The sequence below is a fragment of the Penicillium arizonense genome (genome assembly GCF_001773325.1).
Source record: "Penicillium arizonense strain CBS 141311 chromosome Unknown PENARI_contig005, whole genome shotgun sequence".
Lineage (NCBI taxonomy): Eukaryota > Fungi > Ascomycota > Eurotiomycetes > Eurotiales > Aspergillaceae > Penicillium > Penicillium arizonense.
Window position 1 is genome coordinate 188,411 of NW_019173282.1, and position 17,095 is coordinate 205,505.

The window sequence follows — 17,095 nt, forward strand, 5'->3', positions numbered from 1 at the left end:
CCCCAGCCATTTCAGAGATCCAGACCTCCAGACCTAGGGCCAAATCCCGCCTCAAAAACGCGTCCCAGACTTTGTCAAACGGGGGAGTTCGGTTCTCATTTCGGCCCATATGGGTGCTTTTGCTTTCCAAGCTCCGGTGGGGAACTCGGGCCTGAAGCTCTACCCCTGATCAACATTGTTTTGACCGGACAATTGTTGCAGTATATTGTTTGCACGAGAAAAAAACGCATCACAAAGAGGCTTGTCCAAAGAAGCACTCGTCAGATACAACCTGGATTCTGAAACACAGACCACAGGCTCTTGAATGTAATTGCCTTCGCCGATCAAGCTGCGCAAATACGCTAGGGCCAACAACAGAGAACAGTTAATATTACTCTCAAACACGCTAACCACCGCTTTCCCCCATGCAGAACAAGCTCCAATTTATTCGGTGCACTTGCTTTGCTCCCCAAAAAAAAAAGGATTCGGAATTGATGCTATTGGACACGATCACGGCTTTTATTCTATTTTATTCGCCCTTTTTTCTTTGCTTTGCTGCACACTGGACGCCTTCAGTCCACTTGATATCATCGTCAGAATAGGGGGGATCTTCCCTGCACAGCCGTCTCAGAAGCTTTTAAGAGCTTGAGCTACGCGGTTGGGACCCATCCGACGCGTAGTGGAGCCCTGATCCAGACGGGCTTCAGACGAACACCTTCCCCATACCCAAAAAAGAGATGCAATTGCTGCTATGGCATGATCTCGACTCCTTTTCCTATCTCAGTGGACCCCGTCAACTTGGCCGCATAACTCGCATCGCGAGATTGCAAGGGCTCCATTTTAATCTTTTAACCTTTCTTTGTTTCTTTGTTCTAATTTTCAGAACGTGTTCGGATCCCTGACAGCTCCATTCTCCACCCAATGACTGTGGTGCATCCCTTTCCTGTAGATTGTTTACGATGATCTTTATCTCGCGAACAGGCCTCGAGCATGCAGTTAACGTTCCGGGCTTCGACTATACCTAACCGGCTCAACATCCATGCGTTTAGTGTCTTAGGCAGCTGGCAGTGGAGCATCTATTCGCGGTGGCTAATCGGGTGGGTTTCTTGCTTCCCCATGTCACCCCCTGACGAACATCCCTGCTCTTTTTTTCTGAGGCGCGAAGTCCAGTCCTTGTCCCCTCGCATCCGCACTTCCGACATGCGGCAAGGCTGATCTAGGTAATCAATCTAGGTAGGCGTGACTCGTCTCAGATCGTTGCCGTGTTCGTAAATTTAGTGGCTGTTGAGCGCTCACCACTGCCCCCTCCTGTACGGTGATCGCGATCGGCCTTTCTCGAAGGCCGCGTCTTTCGGACTGATCTCATTTCTTCCTCATCCTCCCCGGGATCGGCCACTATCCTGAAATCCCAATCTTACTCGTCTCCTAGACGGGTTACTGTTAGATCTGTTCTCGATCTTTGATATTGTATGTGTTGTCTTCCCCGTGCATATCCCAATGTTCGGCATTGGCTCGTCACGCTCAAGCTTGCATCCCGCATCTGCGTTGTAACCGTGGCTGACCTGTTCGTTCCACAGAGTTCTACAAGGTCCCACGTTGAATACTCCCCTCATTTCGAGACTCGCGAACTGGTCAATGAACATCGAGTGGAGGCAATATCATACCAGCAACATCGACGTTTATCACTCGGATGGTGGAACTACGGTAGTCTGTGGGATCCGGTGCGTGACGTGCTCTGGTTAGCACAGGGAATCGCGAAGCCCGGGTAATGGTTTGAAACCAGTACATGAAAGAGATGGCCACAGACTTGCAGTCCCCGGCCTCCATGGCACACCCTTCTCCGGCATCCCGACCTCGCGCTATATCGAAACCAAGATCGAGGTCGAAACCCTCTTTGCGCCGGCGAGATTCCTCCCCTCCACCTTCCTCCCCACCTGGCCTGCCAACGCCCGCATTCTCGCCGGACGGACATAGCGGACAAAGTGATGATGATGATATCATTGAAGATACATTGTCACCCTTTGATCCGCGCAGGATCACACCGACTCTTCATGCATCTCTTGTATCAGAAATCCTCTCGTTGCGGCGCGATATAGAAAGCAAAACCAAGGCAATTGATGTATTGGAAGAGAGCTTGGACGAGTCGAGGACGGAAAATGAAACATTAACCGCGAAATTGTCGCAAGCGACTCGGGATGGACGATCTTTAAAACACCAAATTCAACTGCTGGAAGGCGGGACATCATCTGCGCTCACGGAGCTTGCCCGAGAGCGCGATGAAGCGGTCGATAACATCAGCGATGTCCGCAAGAAGCTCGAGCAGGCGCAGAAGAAAGCTCGGAGCCGGGAAGAGGAGGTCGAGCGAACACAATCATTGTACGAGCGCGATCAAGAGGCCTGGGCGGTTGAACGCCGAGCTCTGGAGCACAAGGTCCACGTGGTGGAGGGCCGACTGAAGACTGTCTTAAATGAGGTCGCAGCCGCCCGGGAAGCTGGAGCACTCCATTGTCAGCCGAGCGAGAACGGTGAAATCGCTCAAGATAAGATTAAAGGAAGCGACACAGCTAGCATCACGTCTGGTAGCATGGGACGCCGGCGCACGAGTGTAACCACCGTGAGCTCAAACGAGGATGAAGCGGTCAATTATCACAATGTGCGCTACTCTGTGATGAGTATGGCGCATGGTACCAAGAATGATTCAGGCTTGAATCTGGCAGAGGAATTGGCATTTGATGAAGAGGACGATTTTGTTCAATCTGATGACGATGATACGCCCGCCTCTCCCGAGGCTCTGCCTGAGGAACGCCCAGCGTCGGTTCACTCACAGGCATCCCATACTGTGGCTTCAAAGGCAAGGAGGATTTTGGGTCTTTCCCTTCAAAGCTCAAATTCTGCCAATGGTACAGAACTCCGTGCTCGGGAGCTTGGTAGCCCTAAGAAGTTGAACGAGATCGCAGTTGACTACCGCGATATGGGCATTCAGTACTCGCCTCCGCCCTCTCCTAGAGTGCTTCCTAAGTTCGAGGTTAATGGTGTCCCTGAGTCCATGGAAGCACTCTCGGGGCCGAACGACGACGACAGTATGAACATGCCTGCAATGAAGGATAGTTCCACGCTCACCATCGCAGCTGAAATGGTCTCTACATCTTGTCAAACCATGGACGAACTACCCAGCCCTCCTTGGACACCCAAGGTGGCAGACTCGCCACCACATTCTCTCGAATATACCCCAGAGCCGGTGCAGATGGCATCGACGTCCACCCAAACCGATCCTGTCCCAGAGCCAAATGTCCCCAGCCAGAAGCGTCCTAGCTTGTCACCGAATGATGTTCCGTCTCAGATGGACATTCCAATGATCGCGATTCACCCGCCTGGTTCAGAGCCTCCTTCGCCTCGAAACAGTGTCGTTCTCCCACCGCAAACCAAGAATGTGTCTTGTCAAGCCAATTTCCGCCCAGTTGTTGAAAGCCGTTCCGTCTCCATTCAAACCGAGGGGATTCGTATCGATCAACGCCCGGTCAAATTGCCAGCGAGCCTTCTTCCATCTGCTATTTCAGATATTCTGCCTCGCTCCGAAACCCGGGATTCAAACATCGAGGCATTCCCTGTTCCCCCAATTCCACCACGGTCCGAAAAGCGGAACCAAAGGACTTTGGCCACAGAACGTCCAGTGAAGCCTCCAAGGGCACCCGTATCAGACCATTTGCAAGCCTATCCGGGCCATAACAACGACAACGGTCCGCTCTCGGAGGATGCTGTGTCCGGAATTCGACGACCGTTCCGATCTAGTAGTCTCTTTGCTGGCTTTGATCACAACAGCGATGATGAAGGTCATCATATAGAGCGTGACGTCTTCACTGACGATGAGCTCCTCCATCGTCCATTCGCTTCATACACTGTCAGCCGCGGCAAGCTTGTTACTGCGAAGTCAAGACCTAGTTTGGACGACATGGCTCTCCCTGAAATTGACGAGCAGCTATCAGACCCCGACTCAAGGCCGCCTGATATTAGCCGCGGGCCTTCTCGGGCCACCCGGCGGTCTAGCACGACCACCTCTAGTAGTCGCCAACCAGGAATGCGCAAGATGGCCATGATCTCTAGCGGTACTGCTGCGCACCAGAAGATCCGCTCCCGGAGTCCCAGTGAGCCAAGTCTCGACAGCGGCAGTGTAACCTCAAGCATTGCACCACCATTCCCCGTTCCTGTTCGCCTGAGCTCACGCAAAGTTCCGCTCAACGGCAGCGACGGGCCCCCAAGCCCGACTCGCTCAGCTGGTAGGCAATTCTCAGATCGTGGTCGCCAACCCCTCGCCCGGCGACCGACACTCCGCCGAGTCCGTTCCGCGGCAGCAATGTCACAGTCGGAGCTCACAGAGCGGCCGGAGAACAGATCTTCTCCAACACGATCAATTTCTTCTTTTGCTCCTGACAGTCCGCCCTACCGACCTCCCCCGCCGATGCCGTTTGATGATATCACGGCACCCCGCGAGCGACGTGCAGCTCACAGACACACCTCTCATCGTACTATTCCGTCTAATAATTGGAGTACCCATGAGCGAGAGGACCATGTGAGGAAGGATTCCATTGGTGGCGTTCAGCCCACCAGCGTTGTTGATGCCATTGCCCAAACCATGGTGGGCGAATGGATGTTCAAATATGTCCGTCGACGCAAGTCTTTCGGGATGGGCGAGACCAAGGATAATTGGGAAGGCAAGAATCCTGATGAGGTATCGGCGAACATCACGAGCAGTGGGGTGCGACATAAGCGATGGGTTTGGCTTGCACCATATGAAGGCTCCATTATGTGGAGTAGCAAGCAGCCCACCAGCGGGCCTGCCTTGCTGGGCAAGAGTGGCCGAAAGTGTCAGTTCACATATCTGATCAGTCGAATTGGACCATGCTAATATGATTTCGCAGTCACCATCCAATCAGTGCTAGATGTCAAAGACGACAACCCCATGCCAAAGGGCACCGGCTCTGGGACTCCGTTCAACCGTTCCATCCTGGTGCTAACACCCCAGCGAGCTCTCAAGTTCACAGCTCTGACCATCGAACGACACTACGTCTGGCTAACAGCCCTATCTTTCCTAAGCCATTCATCCATAGGCCTACAAGAACTAGCAGTCCTACCTCCCGTCCCACAACAAGAAGGATCCCCAACACCACCAACAGCCACGCTCCGCAGAAATCCAATCCGTGACTCTATTCGCGTCGCAAAGGGTCGGCCCCGCCCCATGCCAAAGGGCAAACGCTCCTTCAACAACGCCAGCGCACCTGCACCAGTCCCTGAAGTCCCAGGCGGCAGCATCGATCTCGCCGCCGACGCACCACATGTCCCCCGCTTCTCCCACAACCGCAAGCGCAGTAACACCGCGCCCCGCCCTCCAGCCCTGCACGCTCTCCGCAGCTTCTCCAGTCAAGGCACTATGCCTTCCTCGCATAGCGGGACGACAGTTGGCTCCCCAGAAGTCTATTTCCCGCCCATACCACCTCCGAATCTCCAACCAGGCATCGGGAGCCGCCGCAGCAGTGTCAGTCGCCGGACCTCCGAGGCCAGTGGCCGCGCCTCTAGTGCGGGTCAGAGTAACATGTTCGATATGGGCACTGTCCGGATGGAGGCGTTCATCGATCGCCACGCTGAGCAGATTAATCGTCCGCCCCCGCGCCAGCGTCCGCGCCATGTTCGCAAGACTTCTAGTCAGTGGAGTCAGGGTCGCTACGAGCTTGATACGCCTTCTATCAACGACAGCGAGATGTCTTTCCGCCCTGATGATCCATTCCGAGGATTCTAATCTTTAACTTCTTTCTTTCTCCTTCTTTTTTACCTTATACCTATTCTTTCCCTTATATCTATTGTCTATTACTCTCTCCCCTTCTTTGCAAAACAACTATTGTTGGCGCAGGTCGATCGCCACGTCTTCTCTCTGCGGCTTATCTGTGTCTTGTACACCGTGGCCGGACATACGTACATTACACCCTGTTTTGTCGGTGCCACATACGTTTCATTTCTTTTTCTTCTTGTCATCTACCTCATACTTGCCATTCTGCATCTTTCGCCATTTATCATCTGCCTTTTACCATTTGTCACTTTCGAGTTGATACCACTTTGATTTGATCGGATACCGATCCTCGTGCAGCGGGGGAAAGAAAGGCGTTCTTGTTCTTGTTGACATCTCATCCATTCACTGGTCCTGGGATCTATTTCCCAGATACATTAGCATAATGTATATGTGTTTATTGCATATATGAAACCTCGAAATCGCGGGTATATTTCGCTAGCAGAGTAAATACAGAAAGTCTGGCTTGCCACCTGGGTCAGAGCGTATGTAGACACAACTGTAACCCGGTGGGCTGATGTTGATGCCCGCAGCCCCAACCCCATCATCTATTTCCATATTGCACATTGTATAATATTTCCAAAATGATATTCACAGCTTCGCGGCTTCCTTGACCTCGCCGATCTTCAGCTTGGGCGAGTACTTCTTCAACACGGATTCGTTGTGATACTATTAACGGTGCGTGTTAGCATATGTTTGGTTTCAATAGCCGACGACTCGGTCGATTGCCGATCCGAGGGCGAGAACATGAATAAAGCAAGGAGAACAACAAAAACAAAGAGGATAGTGCCGAGGGAGGTTGTATATAACTAACCTTCCAGAACTGCTTTGAGGCATCCTTGCCCGCTACGCGCTTGAGGATCTTCGCGCCGCCGGGGTGCTCGTCGATGAAGTTGGTTACATCGTAGACGTTGTTATCGACGATGATGTAGAGGCCCTTCTCGGCAGAGTTGTGGGAGGCAACGTCGGCGGGGGTGAATGATTGAGACATGTTGGATAGTGTGAAGAGAGAAAAAGAAGAGAAGAAACGGAGTGACGTATAAAATCCGGAGTCTGGGGAGGAAGCGGAGAAACCGAGGTTGAGTTGTTTGCCGCGGTTGGAATTAGGTGGAATGTGATTGGTCGATGCCTGAGGCATCTAGATGTTTATACTTCATACTTCGATTATCTTTTGATATCAGCAAGTAATGCCTCATTTCTTGGATATTTCTTAGGTATGTCTTCTAAGCATGTTACCCTCATTACAGGGCCAAATTAATCCCATCCTCTCCTTCTGTCCATGTGTAAACGCTCTTGAGCTACGAGCAAGACACAGAATACTAGCTTCTTGACATCTTTGCTTCAACCATTCAAGCCTGGCAACATTCTCTGGCTTCCTGAGCGGGTAGTATTCGAGAAGTATCGCGGCCAATTTTGGGAAGCTCTCCGAGGCAGCTAAGTCCCCCAACTGGTCTATAGCTCCATCAAAGCTTTCGTCCTCCCTGACAGACGTACATAATGTCTGCAACGAGGAAGGAAGAACATGCCGAAGATTTCGCACGAGTAGATTGTGCTCATCAAGGCCCAGAAGATTGGGCAAGGAAGTGCAAATGAGCTTCAAAACAGTGAAATCAGCGAAATTCCCCATCCATTCGTCGTCGGTATCCAGATGGATGGTGCCATCGTGAGCCTCAACCCAGATAAACTCCAACGTCGACATATGGAATGAAAGTGATTCGTAGATTTTCCGTGGCTGAAAGTCATCGTTGGAGACTATTCGTGAACCATGGATAAACCGGAATGATTTCAGTGCTTTGCAGGCGTGAACCCATTCACGCATCCCCACCACAGAATTGCATTCTTGGAGGTCGATGTCCGTTATATTCGAGCACTGTGGCGAGAGGGTGTCTCGCTTCGCAAATTCGGAATAATCACCATTGTCATACTCCGTCATCATGGAGCAGCACACTTCGCGCATTGACGGGAACTTGAAGAATGGTTGCATTTGATAGGATGGGAATGCGTTCTCTGAATTGCCCCAAACTCCATAGGCTTCCTCGAGATAAGGGAATAATGATTCTTCCTCAAGAGCAGCTTTTTGCAACATATCCAACACATAGTGTGAGCTGTACGGCGGCCATGTGAGTCTGATTCTCCGCAATTGCTTCAATTGCGGAATCAGCAAAGCCAACCAAGCATCTCTGTTATCTTGTTCGAGCTCTTTCAACCATTTGGATCTCTCCTCTTCGGAATATCCCGTTCTTTCGCTGACTAGTTTGCGTACGAGATTTCCATCAAATTCAATGTTCCTGTAAGCTCGTTCCCCTTTCCAGACATCTGCATCAGCGATTTCTCTGACCCAGCACTCGACCTTCAGGGACCGAACATAGCTAGCCAGCCTCGGCGTTCGGGTCACGGCGTATAGAAAGATTTGGGCTGATTGGTCTATACCGTCATATGGCTCCCATCCGCAGATACTCACGTTGGTGTAGAGGCATTGTTGGAACACGATGTGCAGTCGACGTGATGAGGATACCAGGTGATAGAGATCTTCGCCGCGGAGATCGCAGGCAACTAGATGGAGTATTTCCGGGGGTAAATCGTCAAACATGACTGCAGTCAGAAGTCAAAGGTTGTGACTTGCATGTATCATGTTCTCGGGGGTGGTTGGTGGCTTGGCGTAGGCCACTGTCTTCAGAGTACGCTTACTCTTACTATTATATTCGACTAGTCTAATATAGGATAGATCCTATAGAAGTATCGCGTAGTATGATAAGATAGTAGCTTCTTTCTTTCTTAGTTTCTTTCTTTACCCCTAGCCGTATACCTCGCTGACCAAGATAAGCCCAAGCTATCAACACAAACTCGTTACTACTCGCAGTGTCTACATCAAGAGCTCATACCGACTATGACTGGATCCGATAGCTTACCCTCATCTCCACGCCAGGACAAGCCTGATCCTTAAGTCCTATTAGCCAAACCGAGTCATTGAGATTGGGGTGTCTAGAGCAACATCGTTCTCAAGAAGTGACTATCACCAAAATTAGCATCGATGGAGTCCCTCTGGTTTTACCGTTCCAGGCATTGTTTGGCCGAGATTCTGTTCCTCCCAAATGTGACATCTTTCTGTCTGATGAGACATTCAATGGACTTTCGGACTGAGTCTTTTACTTTCTCGCTTAGTCTTTGTCCTATGCTATATTGTTCTACCCAGTTATTGGCTAAGGCTCGGGATATTGTTAATCACAAGAGATTGCTAGTTAAATATGATATTTTAAGAATACAGCCCACTGCAAGGCCAGAGCGTAGACTCAACCGACATTTACTCTCGACTCTTCTCACCAGCAGCTCCTTGTCCCTTGGTCGTCTTCTTCTCCAGCCCCAAACTCTCCAAGTCCTTCTTCTTATAATAATGCGGCGCAACCTCAACCAGCCACTCTGCTTGTAACGGCATATTACTGCGCATATACTCCTTACTGGTAAGCACCAGCTCAAAGTAAATCACCCAGCGTGGGTTCACCTCCATCAGTGTACTAGATGGGTGCAAGTATACCGACTGTCCATTCTTGATAGTCCGGTAGCTATCACCGCCGCGCTGGAGTCGTGCTGCGTTGGGGAAGAAGCCGGCTGTGATGGCCTTCTGGATAGGCACGATGTTGTTGGAGCCGCAGGTGCTGACAGTCACTTCGACACGGTCACACAGTTTCGCTAACTGATCGCGTACGTCGCGTGCTCGTGTCAGACTGCGCTGCTGGAGGAAGTTTTCTTTGGCCCAGATGAAGCTGAAGTCTGAGTCCACCCACTGGTTCCAGATGTTCAGAAGAGTGAGGTGGTCACCGCCCTCTTTGATGGTGAAGCGGTTGCGTGCGCTGTCGGCGTGGATCTTCTTATCCTTAGGTCGGAAAAAGAGCGCGCTGGATTCGCCCAGCATTGAGATGATTGAGAGTACCTCTTCCACGCATCCGTACTTGTCGGATGCAAGGATTGCCTTGGCGAGCATTGGGTCCGTGGGGAACTCGGCCATCTGGCGACCAACCTTAGTCAGATCGCCTCGGTCGTTGAGTGCTCCAAGGGCGTACAGCATTTCCAGTGCCCGGATGATTGTCTCAGCAGGTGGCGGGTCCATGAAGTCGAAATCGAGCAGCTGATCAATACCCAGTGACTTGAGCATGAGAATCACTCCGTTCAAATTGGTACGTTGGATCTCTGGGGTGGTGTTCTCCTCCAGTTCGTTATAGTACGCCCACTTGGTGTAAAGACGGAAGCATTTGCCGGGCCCAACACGTCCAGCACGACCGGCACGCTGGTTGGCCGAGGCCCGCGAACAGGGTGTGACCACCAAACTCTCCATGCCTGTGCGTGGGTTGAATACGTTCTCCTTCACGAAGCCAGGATCAATCACGTAAACAATACCATCGATGGTCAAACTGGTCTCGGCGATGTTAGTGGCAAGCACCACCTTCCGCGCCTTGGGTGGAGTAGGCTCGAAAATCTTAGTCTGTAGCTCTGATGGCAGGTTGGCGTAGATAGGAGCAATGATCATCTCGGGTATTTTGCTCCCCAGTTTTCGAGCCGTTTCTTGTAGACTTTGTTCGGCGGCCTCGATTTCCTCTTGACCCGTCAGGAACACAAGGATGTCTCCCGGGCCTTGGGTGACGTGGATTTGGAACACCGTAGTGATGGCCGCGGCCAGATAATTGGCCTCCGGTTGTGAAGTGTAGTGCACGTCAACTGGGTATCGACGACCGGGGATGTTGAAAATAGGCGCATCATCGAAGTACTTTTGGAATTTCTGGGCGTCCATCGTTGCCGAGGAAATCAGCAGCTTCAGGTCAGGCCGTGCCTTGGCGATATCCTTGAGAAGACCACAAGCAATATCTGTAGGTACAGTCCGTTCGTGGGCCTCGTCAATCATGAGCGCGGAGTATTGGCTCAGGTCCGGCTCTGTCAACAGTTCTCGCAACAACATTCCATCAGTCATATACTTCAGGATAGTCTTATCGCTCGTGTTATCCTCGAATCGAATAGCATATCCGACCTCATTTCCAATCTTCGTGCCCATCTCCTCGGCCACACGAGCTGCCACACTCATGGCGGCCACTCGACGTGGTTGCGTACAGCCGATCTTCAACCCATCCTTGGTATATCCGGCCTCGTGGAGATACTGTGGGATCTGAGTTGTCTTTCCGGAACCCGTTTCACCAACAATAATCAGAACCTGGTGGTCCTGGACTGCCTGGATGATCTGATCGCGGAACTGGTAGATAGGCAGACTCTTGCGGGTTTCCTCCATCGACAAAGCCTTCTTCTCTGCTTCGTCGACTTGTTCCTTGAACCGCAGCTGTTCCTTTGTCATTGGCTTCTGCGTGCCCTCGAGTTTCGCATCCATGACAAAGTTGATCTGCTGCGAATCGTCGAAGACGTACTCATAGTCTCCCTCGTCAACAAACTCGGCCTTCTTAATCTGTGCTTTGGCCTTCGCTGACTGCTCCAACTCCCATTCCTCGTGCTCGGTGACATGCCGCTCCTGACCCAGTTCATCGCGCTCAACGTACCGCTTGTACAGAGCATCCTCTTTCTTCTTTCGGTCAATCTTGCCCTTTTCCGTAATGTAGTCGTCGGGCATCATGTATCCATCGCGGTGGTCGTCGATCCGGAGCCGTTCCTCGGCGATACGAAGAACCTCGCGATTGCGCGCAAACTCCTCCTTCTCCCTACGAGAGAGATTCGGGTTCTCGCGCAACTCCGCGGCTTCCTCCGCAACCTGTCGTCGTAGTAGCGCCAATCGCTCGGTTTCACGCTTCTTCAAGTACTCCTGTCGAGATCTCTCGCGCAGATCGGGCATCATCTCAGCCCGCGCTCTAGCATCATCGCCCAGGGCACGCCGACGTGCAGCCTCGCCGTCGCGCGTACGATCCTCAACGATCTTTTTCGTTTTGCTGTCATCCTTATTGGCCAATCGTTTCGCGAACTCGTCTCGTTCACGGATGTCTCGTTGGCGATCGATCTCTTCCTGAGTCCGGGGGTCGACATCGTCTGCAGGAGAGGCGGAGCGAGGGGAAGCAGAGCCGTCGTCGAGCCTCGTGCGCTTCGGGGCAGATTCCTCGAACTCTTCTTCGGGGTACATCTCGTCTTCCGGGATCTCCTCGTCACCCCATCGGTCCTCAAAGTCATCGGAGTCCTTCTTACGCAGTTTCTTCGTGCGCGGCCGATCACGACTCTCTGCATCTCGACTTCGATCTCGCTTCCGGCTATCGTCCTTGACTGCGCGATTCCTTTCAGAGTCTCGCTTCCCTCTGCTCCGCTCATGGTCATTGTCCCTGTCCCGATCCCGTCTTCTCCGTCGCTCCCGATCTGCCTCGACGTTTGTAGGTCCTAGAGAAGCGGCCGGGTCTGGTTGATCCTCGCCCATATCCAATAAACGGTACTTCTTTTTCGAGGATTCCTTTGAAGCTGCAGGCTCGGAGGACGATGCACTGGGCAGTGCGCCCTTGCCCAGGCGGCCATGAAGCTCTCGAGCGAATGCACCGATGTCAGATGAGCTGGTTCCCGGGCTGTCGAGGAAGGATATCAGTGTGTCTTGGAGGGAGGAAGGCGACTTGGACGAGCTGGCGGTCGCGAGGACGAAATCGATGACGGTCGGGTCAGACGCGCCAGTCAGACGGATAAGGGAGTCTGAGACAAAGGTTTTGTTGTCCATGATGTGCGATCTCGTCTTCGGGTCTTTTTGTAGCAAACTGGAGTAGCTTGGCTCCGGCGGAGAGCTGGGTTGTGTAGGTGCAGGTAAGGTGTGGTGTCGTCAATCCGGCTTAGGCGCAGGGGCGCATGATGCAGAGCACGTATTACCGCGACAGACCAAGCTCGGGGCTTGCAGTGAGGATGTAGAGTGGGATAAAAAGGAAGGTTATTTTAATGAAGTTATGAGGCTGTTCGATTCGGGAGAAGTCTGCGGCCGCCAAGAAAATCTGTGGCGATCCGCCCCGGGAATATATATCTCGACTACATAACAGTTTATCCTCCAGCTGTTACGCCAACTTTACAACATTTACTCATACATCAGAAATCTAGAGTATTATCACTGTTATCACTGCAACTATATTAGCTACATATTGATACAAAGAATTAGCACAAAGAGACTACTCAGACATATCCAGATCAAAATATGTATGTTCAATGCTGATATTGAAGCGTAAGATCGAAATATACTTCCAAAATCCCATCAACAGGGTTTAAACAACAAACATACCTAAGTACATCCTCTACTCAAGTAGCTACAACTTATAATAGGAGTAAAGCATATTAGACATAAGAGGTCATTTCAGTTCATAATTCCACAAGCTATACAGACATTTGAAGGTAACCAACCAAACAGACTAAACTAGAAGAGACCACGCTAGGCTAAGGGTCGTCAGGGTCATTAAAAAACCAAAGGAGATAAAAAGCAAAACAAAGATGGCAGTGATGATTCCAAGTCCATGATATCTGATCCGTGCCAGATCAACACCAGATCAAGATCAACCCAAAGAAGAATCGTCAGTGACCGACGTGCCATGGCCAAGGAAGGAGAAGTACGAAACAAGTGGAAGGAATACGACAGAGATCGGAACAGTCAAGAAAGACCTCCACATCCCCAGAGTGAGCCGTAAGCACCTTGTGATTGTTGGTACATTTTCTGGCATCTCGTAATGCTAGTTATGAATCGTACAAAGGGAAAAAAAGAAGAAAATCATTCGTCAAACGAATGGAGAAAGTACTCCAACGCTGAAAAAAATTCCGGGGTAAAGACCCTTCAAACTCCACCGCATCATGAACGTTCGTGCAAACTGCCCCAGGTAGCGCCGCTAGACCCAGTTCATATACAAGGATCAGAACGCCCCAAGGTCCAGCCCGCAAAATGAGAAAACCCCCAGAGCTTCGTCCGTGAAGCCTGGGGTAGGAGGGGGATAAAGTCGTGACGTGAAAACATGGCATCAAAGATAGAAAGAAACAAATGCTCCGAGTGTGTGATCGAACGCCGGAAAACGAGGTGACAAAGGAAACAAAGAATGGGGAATATAGCATGGAACACCTCCATATGCACAATGGTTGTAAGGGAGATAAATTACACATCGATCATTTCGGCATCTTCGGCCAAGATCTCGTCAGCGGGGCCCCAGTTACCCTCGAAGACGGTGGCGCCTGCGCGGCGTCGTTGGTTAATAAATTGCACTCCATAGGTCTCCAGGATTTGGTCGGCCGTGGGACGGTGCTGAGGCTCGGGGGTGATCATCCAGCGGACGATCCCATCCAAGGCCTGTGGGTGGTTGGCATCAACCATGAAACTGGGCGGATCTACTAGCTCACCACTGCGTGCAATTCGCTGTGGTTTGGGCTGGTTCAGTTGGCGATGTGTTAGGAAATCGTCGTCAAATCCGTGGTCACCAAGTTCCGAGGTACAAAGCTCCTCGAAGGAGGATCCATCCGAGATAGGGTTGCCAGTTGCATCACGGAAAATACTGGTGGTCTCCGTGCTCCAAGTCAGGCTGGGGACATCACTGATGTCACCATTCCGGAGCTTTTGCCAGGATACTCCGTTGTCTGGGAGTTCAACATTTCCGGCGATCTCAAACATGATGAGACCAAGGGAGAAGATGTCGGCGGGTTTGTCGAAACGGCCCATAAGGATTTCGGGTCCAATGTACTCGCGGTCGCCTTCACCCTCGATGCCCTCCTCTGCAGGCCAACGTGCGGCCATGCCAAAGTCGCCAATCTTCAAGGTACCTTCAAAGGTGACCAGAATGTTGGCAGGCTTCAGGTCAAGGTGAATGAAACCCTCGTCATGGATCTGCTTCAGCCCTAGTGATAGCTCAAGTAGAATCTTCCAAATACGGAAGTCATCAAGTCGAGCCTTGAGTCCGGCTTGGGCCAAGAAACCATCCAGACTGCCCTCCTCACAGAACTCTGTTTGAATGTAGAGATGACCATTGTTTTCCCAGCTGTCCATGAAGGAAACAACATGATCACAGTTGGTTAATGTCTTAAGAACGTCCACTTCGCGGATACGACGTTCACGGTCCTTCAATCCGAGGTATGGCTGCTTGCTCTTCTTGACAGCCCATACCTGATGTAACATAGAGCTCGGCGACTTGGGCTCGCTTGACGGAAGAGAGAAGACAGAAGGGAAAGAGGCATCGTGAGGCTGTGCAACTCGATACACCTGAGAAAATTCACCGGTGCCGATAAGCTCGACGCTGTCAAAGCGGGAACTTAGACTCGAGTCCACATCCGGGGCATGATAGCCGCTGATTTGCAGACTGGGACGTCTGAGTGATGACCAAGAGTCACGCGGGCCAGTAGGTGTTGCAGGGAGTTCGTGCTCTAGATGCACAGACTGGTCGTTTGGCACAGAGATCGATAAGCCGCTGGGGTCAGGAGGGAAGAACTGGTCACGAGGAGTGTGAGGCGATGTCTGTAGGAACTTCTCGCGCAGCGGACTGGCAGTCTCAGACAATCGTTCCAAGGACGGAATTTGGTTGGTGGTGGGAGGATAGGTGCGAGATGGCAGGAATGGTTGCTTGGTGGGAGTAGGAGGGAAGTCGGGGTCGTTTAGAGGTTGGCTGTCATGTCGGGACGAGGGCGATTGAGCCACAAGATCGTCACCATCGATGCTGACGAAGCTTCCCCGGCGCGAGGCCTCGGGACGGTTGAAATTGTTGCCAAAAATGCCCATGCCGCGAGCGAAGGGTCCCGCCTTGGGACGCGAGGTAGTGGGAGGGTTGAATGGCGAAGCGGAGACAGAATCTGACTGATGAACCAGACGTGACTTGTCGAAGAGTCGGTCTGTCGGATTCGGGCCAGCTGCGAACAGGTTGACAGGTCGCTTGCATGGTGTATCGGGCATACTCTTGTTAAATCCAGGGCCATTCTCCTCAGCATTGCGGTTCTTTTTAGAGATAAGACCGGTTGACATGAATGCCGCTGGTAGCGGCTTGACCAACTTGTAGTTCTCAGGGGTAGCAAAGTTCTCTGATGAGTCCTCTCGTGTAATCCGGCGCACAGGAGCTGGACGAGTAGCCCCAGCGGGAAGAGATTTAGAGAAATTGAACATTGGACGAGGGTTGTGAACCGGTTCATGCGTAGGAGAATCATCGAGACTTGACCCCGAAGAGGACTGGGTGATAGTGCGAGACAGAGGATGAGCGGCAGGCCGAGATGGTTGAGCAGTGGTAGTATTGACGGGAGGGTTAGGTGCGAAGAGGGGGCTGGCTGGCGGCCGGGGGGAGAAAATGTTCTCGCTGCCCGGCTGGAACAGACTGCTATCAAAAGAGTTGCGTGGCCTAACAGTCAATGGCGTACCAGCTGGCGATGCTTCAGGTGAATCACCCAATGCCCTGGGTCGTCCAAAGAGAGGACGCTCGCCCCGTTGCTGTAGGGTGGAGCGTCTTAGAGAAGATGAGCGCTTGGGAATTGTTGCGAAGGGACTGTGGGGTTGGACTGGCGTGGGGAACGATGGAATATCATTTCCTGGAGATCCACATGGAGTGGTGTTCTCATCATCGTCATCGTCATTATCGAAGATACTGAAATCAGTGGAGAAGGTTGGGGTGTGCACGCTGCGCCGTTTCGCGGAGGGGCTGCCTCGCGATGCCTGGTCCAAGTTCATGATTCCGTCGCTGCGCTTCAAAGGACTGCCAGTCGCGATGGCACCGAATGTCCCGCTTCGTCGCTTCTCAATACGCGACAGCGTTGATCGCGGCACAAATGTCGTTTCCCCTTGAGGAGCAGAGGGAGTGTTGATAAAGCAAGGACTGTCTGGAGTGGTGCTTTCTGGCACGAGATCGTCGAGCGTCAGAGCATTTTCCTCGCCAGGCATCAAGATCGGTTGAGTTGGGGTCGCGTTGCCGCCGTCTGTTGACACGCTAAGAACGCGCTTTGGCGGACTGCGGGGTGACGTGCGGCGACGCATGGCTGGCCTGGAGATTTTCGCACTAGGGGGATAAGGCACGGCGAGAGGAGACTGATGCGAAGATGGGAAGAGAACAAAGTTGTTCTGAGAGGCGCGTCGTGATGGTGACAAGGGAGAGGAGATGTAGGCGGATTTGGAGGGGGACTGAGTACGCGTGTTGAGGAAGAAGTTGGAGCTTTTGGAGGGGGAACGCGACAGCGAGCGCCTCAGTTGACGGATGGCAGAGCTGGCATCGACGTGATGAATCCCCGAGTGTGGCAGATGAAGTGTGCCGCCCGAGTCCCGGTGCGGCGAGAAGGTTGCAACCATGATCGGGGGGAATGTGTCCACGACGTGCCGCGCAACAATATCAGAAC

The 17,095-nt window shown here is 52.1% G+C and overlaps 5 protein-coding genes across 5 annotated transcripts; 1 reads left to right on the forward strand and 4 right to left on the reverse strand.

The window, feature by feature from the left end:
* Positions 1 to 1,804: 1,804 nt before the first annotated feature.
* On the forward strand, positions 1,805 to 5,770 carry PENARI_c005G02911 (putative nuclear migration protein; the record flags this gene model as incomplete). Its single annotated transcript, XM_022629650.1, has 2 exons — positions 1,805 to 4,841; positions 4,896 to 5,770. The coding sequence occupies 2 exons, from the start codon at positions 1,805 to 1,807 to the stop codon at positions 5,768 to 5,770; spliced, it is 3,912 nt and encodes a 1,303-aa protein (XP_022490590.1).
* A 636-nt stretch (positions 5,771 to 6,406) lies between these two features.
* PENARI_c005G06821 (cytochrome b5-like heme/steroid binding domain-containing protein) lies at positions 6,407 to 6,806 on the reverse strand (the record flags this gene model as incomplete). The annotated part of the gene is made up of 2 exons (XM_022629819.1): positions 6,407 to 6,484; positions 6,630 to 6,806. The coding sequence occupies 2 exons, from the start codon at positions 6,804 to 6,806 to the stop codon at positions 6,407 to 6,409; spliced, it is 255 nt and encodes an 84-aa protein (XP_022490265.1).
* Positions 6,807 to 7,278: 472 nt separating this feature from the next.
* On the reverse strand, positions 7,279 to 8,405 carry PENARI_c005G01834 (uncharacterized protein; the record flags this gene model as incomplete). Its single annotated transcript, XM_022629595.1, has 2 exons — positions 7,279 to 7,284; positions 7,356 to 8,405. The coding sequence occupies 2 exons, from the start codon at positions 8,403 to 8,405 to the stop codon at positions 7,279 to 7,281; spliced, it is 1,056 nt and encodes a 351-aa protein (XP_022490430.1).
* A 711-nt stretch (positions 8,406 to 9,116) lies between these two features.
* Positions 9,117 to 12,494, reverse strand: PENARI_c005G05850 (putative mRNA splicing factor RNA helicase (Cdc28); the record flags this gene model as incomplete). The annotated part of the gene is made up of 1 exon (XM_022629768.1): positions 9,117 to 12,494. The coding sequence occupies one exon, from the start codon at positions 12,492 to 12,494 to the stop codon at positions 9,117 to 9,119; it is 3,378 nt and encodes a 1,125-aa protein (XP_022490142.1).
* A 1,401-nt stretch (positions 12,495 to 13,895) lies between these two features.
* Positions 13,896 to 17,048, reverse strand: PENARI_c005G06092 (tyrosine protein kinase SWE1; the record flags this gene model as incomplete). Its single annotated transcript, XM_022629781.1, has 1 exon — positions 13,896 to 17,048. The coding sequence occupies one exon, from the start codon at positions 17,046 to 17,048 to the stop codon at positions 13,896 to 13,898; it is 3,153 nt and encodes a 1,050-aa protein (XP_022490611.1).
* Positions 17,049 to 17,095: the final 47 nt, after the last annotated feature.